Source organism: Phocoena sinus, chromosome 1 (assembly GCF_008692025.1).
Source record: "Phocoena sinus isolate mPhoSin1 chromosome 1, mPhoSin1.pri, whole genome shotgun sequence".
Taxonomy (NCBI): domain Eukaryota; kingdom Metazoa; phylum Chordata; class Mammalia; order Artiodactyla; family Phocoenidae; genus Phocoena; species Phocoena sinus.
This window is the reverse complement of record NC_045763.1, coordinates 38,661,888-38,682,658: the sequence shown is the minus strand read 5'-3', so window position 1 is coordinate 38,682,658 and position 20,771 is coordinate 38,661,888. Positions and strand designations below refer to the sequence as shown.

The 20,771-nt window shown below is 55.9% G+C and overlaps 2 protein-coding genes across 2 annotated transcripts; both read left to right on the top strand.

The window, feature by feature from the left end:
* The first annotated feature begins 3,172 nt into the window (after window positions 1–3,172).
* Window positions 3,173–8,239, top strand: KNCN (kinocilin). Its single transcript, XM_032610954.1, has 4 exons — window positions 3,173–3,494; window positions 4,589–4,657; window positions 5,349–5,423; window positions 6,215–8,239. The coding sequence occupies exons 1-4, from the start codon at window positions 3,344–3,346 to the stop codon at window positions 6,292–6,294; spliced, it is 375 nt and encodes a 124-aa protein (XP_032466845.1). The 5' UTR covers window positions 3,173–3,343; the 3' UTR covers window positions 6,295–8,239.
* Window positions 8,240–19,143: 10,904 nt separating this feature from the next.
* Window positions 19,144–19,677, top strand: TMEM275 (transmembrane protein 275). The gene has a single exon (XM_032610942.1). It carries the CDS (start codon window positions 19,144–19,146, stop codon window positions 19,675–19,677), a length of 534 nt encoding a protein of 177 aa, XP_032466833.1.
* The last annotated feature ends 1,094 nt before the right edge of the window (window positions 19,678–20,771 follow it).

Genomic DNA, 20,771 nt, shown 5'->3' with positions numbered 1-20,771 from the left:
GGGTCCTCACCCCTCAAGGAAAATAAACAGAACTAAACCAAGCTGAGGCCTTTTCACCCACTCTTTCTCCCCACCCCCATGCCACCCTTGGACTTGGTGCTTCCAGGAAGGAAAGAGCATAGGTAGGCACCCTCCAGCCCTGGCCTCCCTGTCAGACAAAGAGATTTTGTGACAGAATTCAGCAGTGGCTCATGGCCTAGCCACACTCTGGATCCGGGGGCCTGGAGGACCGAGGCTTCAGCTAGGAGGGCTCTGAGCTTGGGGATGGGGAAGTGTGGGGTGGTCAGGCTCTAGAGCCTTGGGCTCCCATCTCGTCCACCTGTGCCAGTAAGCTCATCACCCAAGGGCCAGCACGCACTTTCTTCTTCAGAGCTGGTACAGCCAGTATTGAGGAAAGAATTGGCAAGTCTCCCTCTCTACATTTGTAATCAACAGAAGAGCAGGTGTCACAAGTTTCCAGTAGCCTTTAGTGATACTCCTGTCATGCGGGAACGACGCAGGCCTCGACTGATTCTTCTGAACACCATGTCTCCCTCTAATGATGGGGTTGCCAATTCCTCCCACCTCAAATAAGATAATTTAGAGATGTGCTAGCGTACTTCCCAGCTGAGCGGGGAATCTGGACGTTGGGTTCCATCATGGACCCTGAAGCCGTCCTTCCACCTCCCCATGTCTCGGTTTCCCCATCTGTTCTGGAAAGGAGCTGGGGGGTTCTGTGATCTTGTAACCGATGGTGGCTTAATGTGTCTCTCCTCCATATGCTCTGCTCTGCCTCTGTGCCCTGAGGGATTTAGAGTGTCAAAGGAAAACTCTAATTTAGAATTTGTCTCCAGTTTTTAGAGGTCAGGGTGTTCTGGAATCTGAAACTCACAATGCACAGGCATCCCTGACTCTGGCCCCTGCCATCCCCATCCCCATTCACCAGATGAGCAAAGTGAGTCCCACAGTGCAAGGTTCCCACCTCGGAGATGTGGCCGGGGAGCCTCTGTCTTGCTGATGGTATGGGAGCGTCGCCCTCAGCCTGACACCAGGAGAGGAGCCGGCACAGGCCCTGCCCGGCCAGAGTTATGCAAACACTTAATAGGGGCGGGGGGTGGGGGTGGGGGGCATTGTGGAGGGTGTTCAGGTTCCCAAAGCTTCATGTCTCAAGAACACGTTTTCATGGACAACTATTTTGATGGCTCCTTCTAAAACTAGTCAGTGGGGGATAAATTGTGTGACAGAGACATGGGTTGTCATTTGATGCCTCATTAGAGGAATAATCAGACCTCATCCTGGCGAGAGGCACAGGGGATGTTGGCAGCAGCAGCTGTGGCTGGGATGCCCACCTCCAGGGCCTTCCTCGTATGGGGGCCGGGAACATGGCCCTGGGGTCCATCAGTGCTCTGCAGTCACCCCTCCTCTCTTCAAACCTTTGAGTTCACACGTGTCCCCGCCCAGGCCTCACTCCAGCTTCCTGACAGGGCCTTCCCTCAGTTGAAGCTCAGTCAGATGACCCTGGCCTTCCCAGGCCCCTACCCCCACCCAGGAAAGCCCCCTGTTAGAGACAGAGGTCCCATGGTGCCCGCAGCCCTCCTCTTTGCCGACCTGAGGTGGTCGTACAGGTCCAAGCCCTCCCCGAGCTCTGTCCTTGTGTCCAGAAGCCCAGCCCAGGTGCCCACTGGCCATTCAGTGGTGCTCACGCCCTGAACCTGCCCTCAGGGGGCTCACCGTCTACAGAGGAGACAGGTGGCAGGCACTTTAGTGTGGGGATGCAGCCACTCCGGTGCCATCAGGAATGGCTCTGCAGAGTTGGGGTTGCCCAAGCAGGGTCCTGCAGGATGAGGGTTCTCCAGATGGCAGAGGCTAGGTACACACTAGCAGAAGGGCCGCAGAGGAGAAGGGGGGGCCGGGGGCAGGAGGAGCTGTGGAGGCAGGTGGAGGCCAGAGGCCTTGGGCCTGGCTGCATCGGACGGCAGACATGGAGCGGAGAGACAGGAGATCCAAAGAGAGGCCAATGGGGCTGGTGATGGGACCCTGGGAACTGTGCTGATACATTAACGGCCAGAGAATGCAATTAGTGATGAGGGCTGGCACTGGGGTGCGGGGCCGGGCTGGGCTGGGTTACCGCTCTGCCCGGCTTTGACTTGGTGGCTTCTGCAAGTAGGTCAGACAGGCTGGGCAGAGCTCAGCCCAGAGGTCAGGAGGCGCCAGCCTTGTCGCCGTCTCCTGACCCCGACTGCTGACACCCAGCCCCTGCCAGCTCCTCTTCCCAACCCTAGCCCCCTAGCTTGCATGTGTTTCCTCCCACCCCTGCACCCACCACTGTTCTTCCCTGTCAGCCCCCCGCCCAGGATCCCAGGGCAGATGGAAGGGCTCACCTTCTCAGTCCACTGGCAACTGAAAGGAAGCCTACCTGAGGAGGAGAGGGTCGCCTGAGATGGTCCTCATACGAGGACCTCTCAGCCCTGCCTGGGGGCCCAGAGGTTGATGGGAGAGGGGAGGGGGGAGAGGCGGGGTTAGCGAGGGGACTTGGCAGGACCCTCTCCCCCTCCTCCTCCTGTCCCCGTCGCTGTTCCTGTCTCCTGAGCCTCGTCCAGGTCTCCTTCCATGCCTCTGTCTCTGAGTCCCCAAGCAGAGGCCCCCAGGTGCACCTCCAGCCAAAGGGACAGCAGAGTGGGTCCTGAGCATGTAGCCAAGGAGTCTCCTCACGTCTCTGGCTGCTGAGCTGCATGTGAAGCCACCCGCTCATCCTGCCCCGTCCAGGACCAACAGTGGAACCTGGGCTGACTGCCCTAGTGGGCCTGTGGGCAGCAGCTCACATTGCAACCTCATAAATAACTCAGCACCTCCTGCCGCCTGCATCTCTGAGGAAGCCACGTCCTCTGGACCAGCCCCGCCTCCCACCTCCATTGCGTTAAACTTTAATAGGCTGAGGCTCAGCGGCAGCTGAGCAGGCTCCAGGGAGCTGGGGCAGGAGGTCCTGGGCAGGGGAGCTGGGGCTGAGCTCTCCCGAGAGGAGGCTGACAGGGGAGGAGCCCGTGGGGCAGTCCCAGCTCTCTGGAATTCTGGCAGCCAAGGCAGGATGTGACCAGGCAGAAGTTCCGAGAGTGGCTTCCAGCTTCAGGGGCCTTTAGGGGAGGAAGAGTAAGCTGGGGCGACCTGGGAGAGATCCTAGCTAAGACTATTGTCGGATAGGGTTGCAGATAAAGCCAAGGGTTACCAGCCCAGAATCTTACTGCCCAGAAACTCCCTCCCTAAAAGTGGAGCTCCAGCAAGGAGACATCCAAGAGGACTGAGACCTCCAGGGCTCTTCAGGGGAAAAGGCTCCGCTGGCTGGAGACTGTGCCCCGGGTGGGCCTGCATGGACATCCCCATCAGCAGCAGAGACTTCCGCTGCCTGCAGCTGGCCTGCGTGGCCCTCGGCCTGGTGGCCGGCAGCATCATCATTGGTGTGTCCGTGTCCAAAGCTGCAGCTGCCGTGGGTGGAATCTTTATTGGTGCCGCTGCTGTGGGTGAGCAGGTGCTGGGCTCGGAGAGGGAGCCGGGGCCATGGTCAGGTGAACGAGAAATGGAGGGAAGAGCTGGGTCATCAGGAATTTGGTTGGGGAGGATGGAAGCAAGAGGTGTGAGCAAGGCAGCCATGGTGGGGGGGCGGGTACAGGGAGGGAGAGGGAGATTAGGGTGAGATTCCCGCAGCGCACTGCAGGGGTCAGCAGGCGTGGAGGAGGCGCTGGCGACCACTCCTCTTGGGCTACTCCAGCTCCAGCTCCCAGTCCCAAGCCCTGGGCTCTTGGGTTAGTGTTGGGACTCATAAGTCTGCTGGGGCTGAGTTGATGCGGGGCAGGTGGAAGAGGACAGAGTTCTCTGTGGGACCCTCCTTGAGCCAGGACAGGATCCAGCTCAGAGAGAGGGCTTCCTTTTCTTTTCCCAAATGTCGCAACAGCAGATCTGTCTGTCCAGGCATCTATCCATCTATCTGGGCCAGTCCCACTCACCTCCCCACAGTGGTGTTGGGTGCCATCCCTCGCCCCACTCTGCCACCCTGGGCCACAAGCAGAAGCAGAAGCACGAGGCTGGTGGGCTCTGGGCATCTGTACCTGTGAACTCAGGCCAAGGGCCACAGATACTTGGGAGTGGGCAGAGCAGGACCCGCTCTTCTGCTACCCCCTCCCCAGGTCTGGGTGAAAAGGAGCACACTGAGGAGCACCCCCAGTCCTGCCCTGGGGGCCCTAGGGGAGGGTGGGACATCAGAGAGTTGGGGAGTGTCAATGGGCCCATTTCCAGCCAGCTGGGAAGGAAGAAAGCCAACCTGCTCATCATCTGGGCGGTGTGGAGCCAGGAGCCTGGGCCTTCACAGCCTTGTAGCCCCTTCCGCAGAAGGCACTGCTCCCCAACCCCTCCTGGGGCCGGGTATTGGGGAACCCCCCACGCACACACTCACAGGCTGCATTTACACACCCACAGTCCCAACCCTGCCACTGGGGTTCCTCCCATGCTCACCCATAATCCACCCCCAGGCTCACAGCCCACAGCCCACAGCTTCATGCAGCTCAGACTAAACAGGCTCCCTCCCCATCACGGAACCCCTCTGTGTCTCTCTTCTCAGGGCTCCTTATCTTGGCCTACCCCTTCCTGAAGGCTCGGTTCAACCTGGACCACATCCTGCCTACGATAGGTGAGTCCTCTCCCCGGCCGCCAGCAGAGGACTGGGTGAGACGCTTTGTTTGTAAGTCTGTGGCCCATTCTGCAGTGGAGCCGAGCCCAGGTGTGTCGCTGGTACTGGCTGTGTGTGAGACCTTAGGACCCTTGTACAGCTCCCCTCCTCTTCTCAGCTCCCCACATATGCGCTCCCATCTCCATCAATCCTGTGGGGCTACGTATCCCTGGGTCTCCCCGGGACCTCCACCTCCTTAAAAATCTGCCACCTTGGGCTTCCCTGGTGGTGCAGTGGTTGAGAGTCCGCCTGCCGATTCAGGGGACACGGGTTCGTGCCCCGGTCCGGGAAGATCCCACGTGCCGCGGAGCGGCTGGGCCCGTGAGCCATGGCCGCTGGGCCTGCGCTTCCGGAGCCTGTGCTCCACAATGCTAGAGGCCAAAACAGTGAGAGGCCCATGTACCGCAAAAAAATAATAATAATAAAATAAAATAAAAATCTGCCACCTTCTCCTTCCAGGGCCCATTTCTTCCACCTTCACTCCTCTCCCCAGATCAGCTCAGATCACGTGGGAGACGTAAAGGAATGTAGTGGAGAAAAGACAGCAGCAGGGATGGAGAGTAGATAACAGCAAGGCCTTCCCTTCCCAAAGCTGGACTTGATTTGAGAATGGCTTGGTAACCAGGGGGCTTGGGGTGGTCTCATCCTATAGGGAGCCTAAGGATCCACCCCCAGCCAGGGCCAGACCACGGGGAAGGAAGATCCAGCGCCAATGGTAATAAAGAAGGTAAGTTCCAGAAATCCCGGAGTCCATCTGCCATCTTCCCCCTCTGGGTGCACAGCTCTGTGGGGCCCCAGAGAAACCTTGAGGGAAGTGCAGAGGGGACTTCTCCGATCACAGGGAGGCAGCAGCGTTGGGTATTTCTTCCATGAGCTTAGTCAAAACCCTTCTTGCTCCCAGCTGAGCTCAGCTCCTCTGGTCCCCAGGGTTTCTCTGTCAGACCCAGCATGGCACCACACTGCCCCCTTCCCTCCCCTAGGCCCCATGCCCGCTTATTTTCTCACTCTCCTCTTCCATTGTGGAATCCAGCTCTCAGAGCTGGTACCTGAAACTGGGCATCTCCCTCCTCCCTCATCCCCACACACTGGAAGATGCCAGAGCAAGAGTTTCTCAAAGATGCCTCCATCCTGTGTCTGCTGCCGGTGGAAGTGCCTATACTCAGCAGAAGGTTCCATTCCAGACACCCTGCCAAGCACTTTACATATGTTAATTTGTTTCATTCTCAGAACAGCCATATGAGGCAGGTGCTATAATTAGCCCCACTTTGTATATGGGGCAACTGAGGCACAGGGAGATTACATGAGGCAGCCGGGAGGTGGTACGGCCAGAAACCAGGCCTTCAGCCCCGAGTCCTGCCTCTAACACCCACACCATGCTGCTGTCCTCCAGAAGGGCCACTCTGACCATCCGCGCCTCCCTCCCTCCCCATTCTAGCCCGCTCTGACCCTGTGTCCCTCTGGGTGGCTCTGACCCGGGACTTGCCTACTCAGCAAGCCCTGTCCTGGTCTCTCCCGCAGGAGCCCGCAGCAGCCTGTCCACCGTGAGCAGAACCCTGGAGAAGCTGAAGCCAGGGGGCCGGGGGGCTGGGGAGGGCTGAGGCAGGGGCTGACGGGCTGCCCCCTGCACTGCCCTCTCTTCCCACCCGCTACCCCAATCTCAGAGCCTGCCCGGGTCCAAACCAGAGATGAACCAGGTCCTGAAGATGCCAGACCTGCTTTCACCAAGGCCATTGGAAATGGATTCCCTGTAGTGGGGTGGGGCCAGGACCACGGTGTCTCTGGTTTCAGGCTCTTGACCTGGATTTTTCTCTCTGAACTGCAGCTTGGCTTTCTTCCCTTTTTGATCAACTGTCTGGATCCTCTGGAATTTGGGGCCCAGTGATACCCCAGTCTCTTGCTCCAGCCTGGCCAGGGAAGTGAACCGCAGGCTCACAGGAACCACACCGGGTCTGGGCCTGGCCCTGGGCCTCAGGAGCTCACTGGCTGCATAGAGGGCCTGGACCAGACTCCCCTGAATATCAAAAGCTCCAGGCAGCTCCTCAGGAACGGGCCCTGAGCAGCAGTGAACCAGACAGCGGCATAGCCTAGAAAAACAAAATGGTCGCCGCCTTGACAGGAGCCCAGGTGATGCACGGGCATGGAGGCTTCCAGGAGGAGGTGTCTCCTGAGCTGAGCCCTGTGCTGAGACTCTTGGGGTTTGACTCCACTATTTAAGGCTTTTCATGATCTGACTGCAAACAAGACCTCCAGCCTTCCTCTTCTCCCCACCCTCTCACTGCTCCTGAACCATCGAAACACATTCCAGCTCCCAAGCCTTGGCCTGTGTTCTCCTGGATGCCCCCCGCTCTGCTCCCCTCTGCCTATCAAATCCCCCATCCTTAAAGGCCTCCTTCCAAGTGTCCCCTTAACCACAATGCCCTCCTCATCCTCTTCCACCAGCCTCTGTCTCCCTCTCTAGACACCCTCCAGGCAGGTTGAAGTCTTCTTTTTCACAAAACAGTTACTAATCCTGTTTAAACCTACTGTCTATTGCCCTTTTCCAGTTACCATCATGGTGCACAGTAAGTGCTCAATAAATGTTAAATGGCTTAAATTTAGTGGAAAAACAATTCCCTAGGCTTTCCTGGGAGAGCCACTTCAGGGCTCCACATGTGTACAGGGTTTGGAGCCAGGCTGTACAGGAAACATTGCTCCTCCCTCCACGCCACTCCTCATACACCTGCGACCTCAGGGGGAAGCACAGTTGTATGACCTCTGTGGAGACATCTTCTCCATGTGGCCTCTGTCCTGGTTGGTGAGCAAAAGACAAGCTAGGAAGAGTCTCATTCTTCAAGAATCAGTGCAGATGACACCTCTTCTTGGAAGCCTCCCCTGACTTCTCTGTGCTCCCACAGCCCCAGGGCTCCCCTCCATCACAGCCCCCAGCACTCTGAGTGGCCTCTATTTCCCCCTCACGAGAGTGGGGGCGCTGAGGGCCAGGCACGTGGAAGGTATCCAGTGGATGTTGGAAAACCACACCAAAAGCAGGAGACAGCACTCCATTGTACAGATGGGAAAGCTGAGGCCCTGCAAGAAAAGGACTCATCAAGTCCCATGGTGAGAGATTGTCCCAAACCTGGAATCCAGGCCTCTTCTCTCTCCCCACCCACAGCTCTACCCTCTGCTGTCCTCTACACGGGCCCCAGGGACCAACTCCTTGACCACAGTGGGACAGACCTCCATGGATAGAACAAATTTCACAAATGCTGCTGGGCTGGGGAGAACTTGTGTTCCTCCAGCCCGAGGGAAGTCAGTGTCCCCCTCCTTGCATTTCCCTCCCGCCTGCTCCCTCTCCCTTCTCCTTTTCCTCAACATCATCGTCATCAACAATAACTCGGGCCTGGTTTCCTTGATCAGTAAGGAAATGCTTCCTCCGGTCCATCTTCATGCTCACCAGCAGCACCCCAAAGAGATGCCTAGGGGTGGATGGGGTGGAAGTGGGGAAGGGGTGCCTGAGCTGTAGGGATTGTGGTCCCCCCCCTCACCCACCATCAACCCTTCCCAGCCATGATCTCCCCCAGGCAGGGCTATGGTATCCCAGATGCCTGGCAGGGCCAGGCACAGAGCAGCGCTGGGCATCAGAGCGGATTAAATTAGGAAATGAACACGTGAAAAGGCAAGAGCTATGTTCTTTGGGGAAGAACTGGGTGGGGCTCCAAGGACCCTTGAAACTCTGGGAGTTCTCAAGGCCTGGGCCTGTTTCCTCTCTTTCCCCTGCCATGGGCTTCCTGAGAACTCCCTTCCCCCAGTCCAGGTGAGTGTCCAGATACCTCCTCCCCAACTGCATCTCTACCCCTGACCCCCACCCCCTTCACCTGGTCCCAGTAGTGGCCCTGTGGAGACACGTGACTTCTCCCCATCCATGCTTTGGAAGAAGCTGAGGTTGGGCCAAGCAGGCAGGGGTGGTGCGGTGGGTAGTGTTAGGGGAAAGCGCCCTCTCCCCTCCGAGCAGGTCCAGAACCCTCCATTCAGTGCAGGGGTGGGGGGTGGGGGTGGGGGACAGGGACGGGTTATAGGACAGTGGTCTGTTCAATAAATGAAATCAGTTCTGTCCAATAGCCCTGTTCTGACCTCGACTGTGGATGTGACTAGCCAGCCTTGGGCTGGGTGCTGAGACTATACCAAAGGTGGGGAGTGCTTGGTCCAGGCAGCCCCCTGGAAGTCACATTCCCACTGGGCCAACCTGGAGGACTGACCAGGCTGGAGCTGGAGTCTAGGGATAAGACTCACGTACTGGTTCAGCAACCCCCCTCCCCCCTCCAGGGCCTGGGCAAGAGACTGTGAGGCCTCGAGCCTCAGTTTCTTCATCTGCAGGTGGAAGATGAGTGGTCCCTCCCAGGCCACTGTCAGGATGAAGGTGGCCTGGCGCGTGGTTCACATCAGGGCGGATTTATGAATGGATGAGTGAATGAATGAAGAGGGGGTTGGAGATGCTCCTCCAGCTGAACTCCCCCAGGTCCTGGAAAATCAACACCTCAGACTCCCACCCAGTCCTCGCCAACACAGTCCAGCCTGGAGGCAGGCCAAGCACTCCCTCCCCGCTCCCACCCCCCGAAGAAACCCTTACAAATCCCACCAGATCCCACCAGGAGCTGTATAAGGGGCTCGTGGCCACACCTCTTTCTAGGATGCAGGATTTGTGGAGGGTGATTGGAGAAGGGTTGCTGAAAACAAGCCCCATCCCCGGAAAAATCTTCCTGCTCTCACCGCTGCATCCCCTCCCATCCGCCCCCCAAGCCCCACCCCCGCCCAGGGTTGGGAATCTGCCAGAAACTGAAGACAGAGCCAGTGAGACCTACACCCCTCGCTCTAGAGTGAACGGCAATGTGTCCATCCCGGACTCACGAAGTCCAGACTGGAGAGTGTGGGGGCGGCTGGGAGTTCATTGCCAGGCGCTTGAAAAGCATTAAAACCTAGAGGCGGGGAGGGGAGAAGGGCGGTGCGGAGCCGGAGCCAAAGAGAAGAGGAGAGACTTGGTGGGAACGCTGATCCGTGGGGGGTCAAAGGGAGCCGAGGGGCCGCAAGGAAGCTGAGATGGGCGCTCCGAACGGCGCAGCCCACAGCCAGGGCCCTCCTGGCACCTCCGGGTCCCCGGGAGCTGCTCCCTGGAGCCCCTCTGCCCTCACGCCCCCGCCCACCCGCTAAGCCGGGGATCTGCAAGCCGCCAGCCGGGTGAGTGGGGGGGGGCGGCCGCCGCTCCCCCCAGCACCCCTCTCCAAGTTGGCACCCCCCTGGCTGCCCTCCTCTCTAGGGATCCTTCCTCCCCTGGGGGTTCCCGGGGGCAGGACCGGCAGAGAAGTGTCCACTGGACCGGCTCAGGCAAGTGCAAGCTACAGGCGTTGGGGGAGGCTGGAGGGAGGGCAAGGGGATGAAAGGAGAAGGGAGACGATGGGGAGGGTAGCTTTAGGATTGGAGGAGATACTCTATATCCAGCCCTAAACCCCAGGGGAACTGAGTAGTGCCCAGACAAGAGGTCAAGCGCCTGTAGCCTTAAGCACAGTTCTCTGAAAAGAGATGAGAACGACAGAGAGGGAAACAGGAGAAGGGGGACACACAGCATGGAGAGGCTGCCCTGGGCCCCTCTGCTTTACCCTGATCCCTCCCCCGTCTTTAACTCAGTAAGAACCTGCCCCAGAAACCACCTCCAGTCCCCACCCAGCTGTCTACCACACCCTCCCAAGACCCAAAGTGAGGAGGGAATAGGGGGAAGTGGGCACAGAGTGACTTCAAAACCAAGAGACAGATAAAGGCAGGCCACAGTGGCCCCTCTGACCTTAACCATTTGTCTAACCAATATTTCCTGGGCACCTGGGGAGACCCAGACACTCCAGTGGGGCTGTGACAGCAAACAAGGTGGATATAATCCTGGTCCTCAAGGTAGACCAGTGGGGAATACAGACCTGGACACAGCAGTTCCCCATCACCGAGGCAAAAGAAGGCTTCCTGAAGGAAGCGACGTCCCAGCTGTGCTCTGACGGTTGAGCTGGAGTTAGCCAGGTGAACGTAGAGGCAACAGGAGCAGCGTGGCCACCCGACCACACCTGGCGAGTTCTGCTCCGCTCCAGCAAAATCTAGAGGGCTGCCTGGAGGGAGCTAGGGCTGGGAGAGCCCAGGAGGGGTTTCAGCAGGGAGCGAAGGGGGAGGAGAGTGGAATGGGGTAGCAGTGAGTCTAGAGAGGAAGGGATGGGTTCTAGACCCCTGGAGGGAAGAATTTGCAGGGCTGGTGACAGACTATATTGGAAATGTGGCGGGGAGAGCCTGAGGGAGGAGGAGGTGCAAGGATGAAGCCAGGTTTCTGGCTGGGAGTCTGGGCTTTGTGGGAGAAGATGAAGTTTAATGGGCTTGTTTCTAAGAGGAAGAGAATGTTCCCAGGAGGGAGGGTTCAGGGGTCCAAAGCTGTGGAGAGGTCAAGTTAGCTAAGGACTGAACCGTCCTCACTGAATTCAGCACCGAGGAGGTGACTGGCGGCCTTGGAGCAAGCGCCTTCGGAGCGCGGTGGCAGAGAAGCGCGACGGGAGTGGACTGACCTTTGAGAAGGAGGTACAGTAGGGAGCGCAGACAGTGCTCTCAAGATGCAGGCAGGTGTGGGGGAGGTGGGGGCTTTGTTTGGTTTCAAGAAGGAGAGGCTCGAGTGCCTCAGGGAGGTGCAGGCGCGGTGAGAAGGGCTGAGCACGTTCCCCGGGATCCTTGAGGGCCCGAGTCATGCCAGACAGGGATGCACGAGGGCCCTGCTGCCCAGCTGGTGATTTTCTTATCACCTACAAAGCTTAACAGTTTGGGCACAAACGTGGAGGAGACAGAAAGCTGGACTGATGCAGGGTCGAGGCATCACTGGGCAGCTTTGGCAGAAGGACAAAGGAACAAGTTGCAAGACAAGGTAAACTGCAAGAGGGTAAGTGAAGTAAGGCAGTGGGGGTTCTCCGGTGGAAGCAGAAAGAAGCAGAGGTGAGAGGCTCATGGAGAAAATGTAGAGAGAGTTCCAGGATTGCATTAGATCAGAGCAGTTACAGCAAAAGGCTGTGGACTCGTGGTGCAGAACACAGATTTAGAAGACACACAGCCTAGGTCAGAATCCCAGCTCTGCCACATATTATCACCATGTCTGTGACCCTGGGCAAGTGATTCAACCTCTCTGAGCCTCTTTGTCCCCATCCAAAACTGGAGATGGCAATAGCATCTCTCTATATGGTTGTCATAGGGCTTAAGTGAGTTAATAATATAAAGGGCTTAAAGCAGTGTTTGGCACATAGTAGGTGCTATGCAGGTGTTTCTATAGTGGTAGCCATGGGGTTTAGTCAAGAGTAGGATGGCTGGGTTTCTCAGAGGTGGAAGGATTCAGGGTGATGACAGGGGTGGTGAGGTCCTTGGGGTAACGAGGGGGAGCATAGTTGGGGTGGAACGGAGGAACTGGGCGTTGGAAATGAGGAGCCAAGGAACTAAGAGGGTGCAGGGTGGGGCGGTCGTGCAAAGGATGCTGAAGTCCCTCAGGGCACTTGGGCTGGAGGAGAAAGAGCGCCTCCCAAAGCCTTGGAAGGAGGTGGGCAGGAAGGGCAGTTCCACTGCTGCCAATCTGTGGTCCACCTCCACGCTCCCAGGCAAAGAGAAGGCTCCAGAGGTACCTCTGCTGGGCAACAGCTTCTTTCTACCAGATAGGCAGGCAACTGAGAGGGTCTTTGTGTCTGACTATGTGTTTGCAACTCTCAGTGTGTAATGCATCTGTGTGTGTGTTTCGGGATATGTCTGGCCACTGAGTGTACACGTGTGATGTGTGTGTGCACATACACTGAGGGATGAGGATCACGGGGCCCAGGTGTCAGATGCAGGAGCTGGGAAGCCACACCTCCAGATTTCACTCTCTTCATTCTCTTGTTTCCAGCCTGGAGAATCTGGGTGAGCCTCGTGTGAGAGTGTGTGTGTGTGTGTGTGTGTGTGTGTGTGTGTGTGCGCGCAGAAGTAGGGGAGCCGTGGGATTGGCTAGGGTGGGGGTGGTGGCAGCTTCGGTGGCTCCCAGGAGGCAGAATTCAGTTGGCAGAAGCTGAGAGCTTCCAGGGTAGTGAACAAGCTGGCACTGAGTAATGGTGATGTGGGAGGTTCCCTGAGGATGGGGATGGAATGGAGGGTGGTGGATGGGGAGGCCAGGGGAGGGTGCTGGCCCAGACTTTCTGGGACTGAAGGGGAACAGAAGAGCAAAAGCTAAGGAAAACAGAGGGGTTCACAGTGAGGGGAAAGAGCTCAGACTGAGCAAATGAGGGACTCAATCTCACATGGAAGACAGGGGGCTGGGACCAGTGCCTGATGCTTGGACCGAAGCCCCAGCCCCCTTGCCCAGAGGCTCTTGGGTCCTTGCCCAAGGAACCTGGGACCAGAAGGCCTGGAAACTGCCCCTGGTCAAGTAACTGCTCTAGAACAACACAGACATCCAAGATTCAGAGACTGGGTGGGTCAGGCTGACCTGAGGGGCTTCAGACGGAGATCCCCTCTCTAGGAGCTCTGCATCCACCTATGGAGGACCATCCTCCCTGGGCCCCGAGCTTGTTGATGATTGGCTGGATAGTAATAATCAATTACTAATTTTTAAAATAATCAAGTATCTCTATACCTTCCGTAAGCAGAAATTCTGGTGTAGCAGAAACAACATGGCTTTTCAATCTGACAGAACCGGGTTCAAATCCCAGCTTTACCTATCACAACTGAGTAAACCAGGGAATGTTCTTCACCTCTCCCAGCCTCAGTTTCTCACTGTGAACTGGGTTCAGGATGGCAACAGCCCACAGGGTCATAGTAAAGATTAAATGTGTGAGTGCAGGGAAAGTGCTTAGCACAGAGTGGCTGTTCAACGTGAGTGCCCATCTCCCCAAAATCAGAGCTACCCCCCACCCCACCCCCACCCTGAACAGCAGAGCATCAGGTTACTTCTGCAGGGCAGGGTGAGGGGAATGACTTAATCCCAGCCCGAAGCAAAGCCATATTACAGATAAGTGTACAGTTTTTTGAGATCTTTTGCTATACTGGCAGTAATTTCTGATTGGTTTCCATGTCCACCTTCACAAACCACCAGCAGCAGGAGGACAGATTCAGAGACAATAATCTGGTTAAACCTTTCCCTTTACATTCAGCAGCTGAGGCCCAGAGAGGGGCCCTGGCCCTCCCAATTTGCCCAACCAGACCAGAGTCAAGAACCCTGGTTATCTGAGGCCCAGCCCCTAGTGTCTGCCTCTGCCCCTAACTGCTTATGGCCTGGACTCCCAAATAGAGTCCACAAGGCCTCCCAGGCCAAGGCAGGGCAGGGGGGACTCTGGCTGCCTGACCAGGGTCATGCGCAGCTGAATGGCAATGGTCAGAGCCCTGGCTTTGTGGGGAAAGGCCAGGTTCTGGTCTGGCTTGGCCACAGACTCCCTCCATGAACTTCCTCACTCCTAGCCTCAGTGTCCCCCCTCTGCAGATGAAGGAATTGAACAAGATGATCTTTACAGGTTCAGCAGCTTGGGGTGCTCACTAAAGAGAAGGTCCCAATTCTAAAACTCAAGATTCAGAACAATGACCTTCCCTCCTGCTCAGGCAATGGAGTTGAAGACTGGCCTTGGGATGAGGTAGAAAGGGTTTGAAGGGATATTTGAAGGGATAGCAATAGCACCAACTCGGAGGGTCCTGCTTCTGAAATTAAATACTCCATCCTAGAAGTGACGAATGTCACAGTTCATTGGCCAGAACTAGTCACACAGCCCCACCTAATCACAAATTGGCCAGAAAGTGCAATCATAACATGTGTTCAGAAGGCGGGAGTATCAGAAAGATTTAGTGAACAGCACCAATGACACCCAGAGCACTCGCTACAAAACAGTATCCACCAGCCCTAGCTGGAGGGCCACAGTCCACCAGATGGAAATGGTGCTGTGGACTAAATTAATTGCAATAGCTGAACGACCTCAACACCTCACCCCTGCGTGCTCCAGATCCCAATTAACCAGGGTGGAGGCAACTTCAGGAATCAGCCCTTAGCCTGTTCTCTGCCTGGGGTGGAGACTCTGGGAGTAGTCTGTCAGTTCTGCTTTCCAGGAGCAGGTAAGAATCATTTGCTGGCAATTAGCCCCTGGAAGCTCAGCCCTTGGGCAGGTATTTGCTTTAGTTGAACTGAGTGTGCTAAGCCAAGGAGGGGGCAAAGTGAGTTTACCTTCCTTCACAGACACACAGAACACACCCTGTCCTCCTCTGCTGTTGATATTTGAGCAGCATAAGTACTGATTACAGGAGCTTATCTACAGAAGCCTCTGCCCTGTGCTTCTGTCGTTCAACAAGCACTTAGCAAACCTAGCGCTATACTGGGTTGAGAACTCAGGCTTTGGTGTCAAGACACCAGTTTTCAAATCCTGGCACCACCACTGCCACTCAATGGTCTTGGGAAACTTGAATCTTTCTGTGCCTCAATATCCTCATATACAAAATGGGGATATGACAATAATACTTAATCTCATGCTGTGAAAATTAAATTAGATGTTATTGCAAGGTGCTCAACACAACACAACTAACTTGGTTAGCAATCTGAAAGTGCTAATTTCAGATTCTCATCTAGACTTGTTTATGGCTAAGAAAGACTAGCTTGTATCAGACCAACTCACTCACTGAGGGTAACTAAAAAGGCTGGATTAAACATTTAAGAAATCTGTTTAAAGGCATGGGAGAGCTATCAAGGCAGTAAGGACCTGAGGGGCCAAGATCTTGGAGAGAAGAGAAATAATATTTTATTTCACTCTTTCCCTTAAGGCATTTTCCAGTTTGTAGGGGGCAGTGGCCATGGATTTGGGAAGTCAAAATTGGAACTTAGGGCTTAAAAAGTGGAAAGGCCCTGTTAAACACCTCCAGCTTTTAGTTGGGGGCCCCAAAAGGCTATCCTCTGCGAGTACTGGTTAACCAGATATAGACCAGACTCAGGAAGACTGAAACACAGCTCCCAGTCAGTGCAGTCCCAGATTGCAGTCCCCTTCTTCAGCTGCATGTCAGAAGCAAAAGTAAATCTTCTCTAAAGGAAGATAACATCATCCAGGACCTCAAGCTATCTCTACAATGTTGGGCGTTTAATAAAAAAGTGATCTGGCATTACAGGAGATAAGACTTAATGACCCCAAACCAAAAGCAATAAAACAGACAATAAAAACAAGAGATCCAGATGTTGGAGTTTTCAGACAAGGACTTCAAAGAGTTTAATATGTTCAAGAAAATACATAAGAAGGAGTTTTTCAGAAGAAAACTGAAATCTATGAAAAAGAATCAAGTGGCAATACTAGAACTGAAAAGTTATAACAACTGAAATTAAGAACTGAATAGATGGATTTTACAGCAGAGAAGACACAGGTGAAGAGAGGATTAGTGAACTGGATGACAGATCGGTAGAAAAATAGCCAGAGAGAACCGGGGTGGGGTGGGGGGGGAGGGCTAGAAAATACAGAATAGAGTATAAGAGATGTGTGGGACAATGTCAAATGGTTGAACATGTATGCAATTAGGTTTCCAGAAGGAGAGAAGAGAGAGAATAGAGGGAAAGATAATGGCTGAAAATTTTCCAAAAGAGGCAAAAATCAAGCCACAGATTGTAGAAGCATCAGGAAGCCCACAAAGGATAAATACAAAGAAAATCTCACCTTGGCACATCATAGTAAAACTGCCAAAACCCAAAGATAAAGAGTCTTCTCTATAAGGAAAAAGAAAGGAGAGCCTTGGATCCTCCAGCCACCTAGGCCTCCCCCCGCCACCCCCCGACCCTTGTCCAGTGTCAGCTTTCAGGAGTCTGCTGTGAGATAAGGTGAAAGGCCAGACACTATCCCCTCCATCAGGGGCTCCCTCCATCAGCCTCAGACAGAGCCTTCCCCATAGGAAGGACAATGTCAGATAATGATGAGGTACAGAAGGGGTGAAATTTGGGGATCTCACAGCACCTCCTGAGGGCAGCAGGAAGAAAGTGTTGGGATTTATCTCCACATCAACACCAAGGGGATCAAACCCTTCTCTTTAAAATGAAGCACGATTGCATACGTTGTGAACTAGACCATGTGTTCTCTGATTCTGGTCTTCCTTTTAGTCCAGCCACTAGACCCAGATCAACTTCCCTCTCTGAGCCTCCATTTCCTCAGTTGTAAGATGTGGCTGTTAATAAGTATCAAGCAGGTGTATCATTCAGTGATGTCATGCATGTGAAGCTGCTTTAAAAATTGTACCCCTTCAGCAGTTGCTATTGCTGCCTGGCAGAACCAACAGCTGCAGATCAAAGATGGTTCATGCGGGGCTTCCCTGGTGGCGCAGTGGTTGAGAGTTCACCTGCCGATGCAGGGGACACGGGTTTGTGCCCCGGTCCGGGAAGATCCCACATGCCACGGAGCGGCTGGGCCCATGAGCCATGGCCACTGAGCCTGTGCGTCCGGAGCCTGTGCTCCGCAACGGGAGAGGCCACAACAGTGAGAGGCCCGCGTACCGCAAAAAAAAAAAAAAAAAAAAAAAAAAGATGGTTCATGCAAATATGGAGCTTCCTGAGGAATCTGTGGTCGGTAGATGCCCTCAAGGGTCAACACATGCTTTCTTCACCAGGATTTGGGGATTTCTGAATTCCTGCCAGCTTACTGTGTCAGCCAGGAGCTTCTGGCTGGAGTTGCAGGACAGCTGTCACTTCCCCTGGTGCCACCTCCCACTGTGATGCCAGGGGAGGAAGCCCTGGAGTCATCACATTGGGCAGGCCCGGAGGTGGCCTCCAGACCCTCTGACCTGCTTGGGCTAAGCTGATTCCTACCTGTATCCAGAGTGACAACCTGAGCTGCCCCTCCCCAGCACTAGTCCTCGTTTTCACACACCCCATCATCAAATTCTCTCCAACTCCTCTGTGTACCGGCTTTGGACTCGGGAAGGATAATTCAGGGCCTGTCCCTGAGGCACTTCCATCTGAGGGACAGACTAACTGTTCTGTTTCCAAACTTGACATGACTGACCCCCCCCAGATCTGAGACCTTAGAGCCCCTTCTTTATCAGCCACCACTACGACATGAGTAACATGGAAATCTCACTGTGTCCTGCACTGTTGTAAGCACTTGATTTAGCTTACAGCATTTAGTTATCACCACACCCTATCAGGTAGGTTCTCTTATGAGCCCCACATTACAGGTGTTAACACTGAAGCACAGAGAGTTAGGCCACTTGTCCAGGTCATGCTCCGTTACTCATCCAGCATGCTCTGTGCCAACCAGTAGTCCCATCTAATTACTCCCCTCCCACCCCAACTCAGAGCCCTTTTCCGACACTTTTCCACAATTCTAACACAGCTCCATGGCTATGATCTCATCCTTCGAGGGCCTTAATACCTGTGATTTCATGTTATAGAGCAGAATTCTCAAATAGAAGTCTTAAACTCCCCAGACTCTGATGACATTACCCTTGCTTCTGTACGCATTCCCAGAATTATAGAATCCAGTGATAGATCCCACAACCAGATACAATGAGAAAATCCTAGAAAGGGATCCTAGTACCCAGTGATTGGGCTTTTGAGTCCAGGTTCAACACTAGACTCCTGGGGGATGGGATGGGGGTAGGAGTGGAATCTAATAAAATGCCCAGTCTGGGAAGGACCCGGGGCCTTGGGTCTGCTCCAGCCCAACCCATGTAGGGACTGTCTCTTCTCACTGACCATCTAAAACTTCAAGAGCTCCTCACTCTTATGTGTTCATTCACTCCAGGGCCTCATCTGATATTCGGGAAAGTTAATGTCATTGTTATGCCTATCAGAACCTGGGGTGGTGGCCCCCAGGCCAGGCAGCAGGTCATGAGGTCCCGGTCCCAGATATACTGGGTAAATCGCTAGATCTCTCAGCGCTTCAGTTTCCTCTTCTGGGCGAGCTGGGGCTAGACCAGATGATTTCTAGGGCCTCTAACACTCAAGGGAGGAAGCTAAGTCCCAAGAGCTGCCACCTGGCCTCTGATTAGAACTACTGATCAGGATTATCACTGTGCCGAGGACTTTACACCTATTTACTCACTTAATTAGCCCAAGAAGGCTTTCTGGAGGAGAGGAGGTGGAGGACTGGTGTCTGTCTGGAGGACATAAGGAAGTGGGGAGGGAGGGAAGATGGCAAGATTAGCCACGAGGAACTCCAGGGACCTGGTGGGATAAGGGAGTCTTCCCATGGGGGGTGAGCTGTTGCTTCCCAAAGGCAGAGGCAGAGACAGGGGCTGGCCAAGACGGCATGGCCTCTGCACTCCCAGGCACTGAATGTAGCCACAGAACGGAGAGTGGGGTTGGAAGCCCAGATGCCCAGCTGACCTCTCCCTTGATCTGTGCCCACAGGACTACTGTGAGCTGAGCCCCTGACATGTGGGCTGGCCGGGGCCGGCGGCAGGAGGGAGCTGGATGAGTGCCCGGAGTCCCCAGGCCGATGCCGCCCCCGGAGAAGAGCCAGGGCCCCCCGGCCCGAGCGCCCGCGGGCCGTGCTCAAGGCCGGCTGCCCGGCCCGCCGTCCCCGGCGCTGTTCTGCGCCTGCGGCCTGTGCGTGCTGCTGGCGGGCGTGAACGTGACGCTGGTGGGCGCCTTCGCTTCCTTCGTCCCGGGGCACAACGCGCCGCTCATCTTGGGGCCGGCGCTGCTCGTGCTGGCGCTCGGCTTCTTCGCGGCCTGCTGCGTGTGTAGCCGCCGCCGCGGGCCCGCGCCCCGTTCGCGCTCGAAGGCGGCCGCGGGTCCCTGCCAGGGCGGGGGCGGCGGGCGGGTGGCGCTGGAGATGGAGAGCAGCGAGCGCACGGCGCAGGACACCACGGCCGTGCAGATCAGCCCCGCCCCCTCGGCCGCGTCGTCCGGCCGCTCAAGCCCCAGCCCCGGCCCCTTCGCCCTGGATGCCCCCGCGCCCGCAGCCCTCTACGCGCCGCGCGCCGATGGGGTCCGGCTCGACCTGCCCCGGGAGGGCGTCGCCCCCTAGCCTCCCGGGTCCCCGGTCCTGACTCCCCTGTCCCGGTTCCCTCCCATCAGTGCCATTAGGAAAAAAGAGAGGGAGGAGGAGAGACAAGAAAAAGAAAACTTTCATACGGGTCCGGTGCTGGGCACAGGTGGCTTCCTCTGTCCCATCTCTGGAACTTCCGGGGGAGGGAGCGGGGAGTGTGAGGATGGTGTCCAGGCACGGCCCTCAAAGGGTGGGGTCTGCTGGGCCCTAGTTTATCTCGCTCCCCAGACGTCCGGAAACTGGGCTGCTGGTCCTTCCCTCCCTGGGCACTGCGAGCAGAGCCACTCTGAGGGGCTCTCAGCAAGGCCCGCGCCCCCAAGGGGTGGGAGGAAGAGGGGGAGAAAGGATGGGTTCAGCCTGGGCTGTCTCCTGTCCCCGCCTGCTGAGAAAGGCTGCCCGACCCCCTTCTGTCCCTCCCCGCCCTCCTTGTCTCTACCCCAACATGACCTTTTGGGATTAATGGGGGCGGGATCTGATTTGAGCCAGATCATCCCTAAGATAGAGCTGTGTCGAGCACACTCCACCCTTTCTGCCCGACTAGAGCAGGGGGAGCTGAGCTGGGGGCCGACAGGGAGGAGTGGTGAGGGGGCTTCTCCCACCCTGAAGGTCTCGGTGTGAACCGCACTGTGTATTCCCGCTGTACCTCCCTCGCTCCTTAATAAATCACCTTTGGAGTCGTCCTCTGCCCTTGTGCAGCGCAGGAGGGAGGAGCTGACTGCGGGGCCTCTGACCCAGCACCCTGGAGTCTTCGGTCCCCCCACCCTGCGGCGGAGTGCTTCATCATCCCAGCACCAGCCCCCCTTGGAGACCTGGAAGGGAGCCCCAGGGAGAGGAGTGTGTGACTGTGAACAAAAGACTGAGACTGTGGGTGCCTGTGAACATCTGTGGAAACAGGGTGTCGGATAGGGGGCTGGATGAGTATATGAGTGTGACTGTGGGTGAGACAGCCCGGCTATGTTATGAGATGGGGAGTGTGGGAGTATTTTGGGTGACACTGTCTGACATCACACCTGTGTGGGAGCATGTGTGTGTGTGTGTGTTGGTGGTTGAGGGCTGGGTCACCCAGCAGGGAT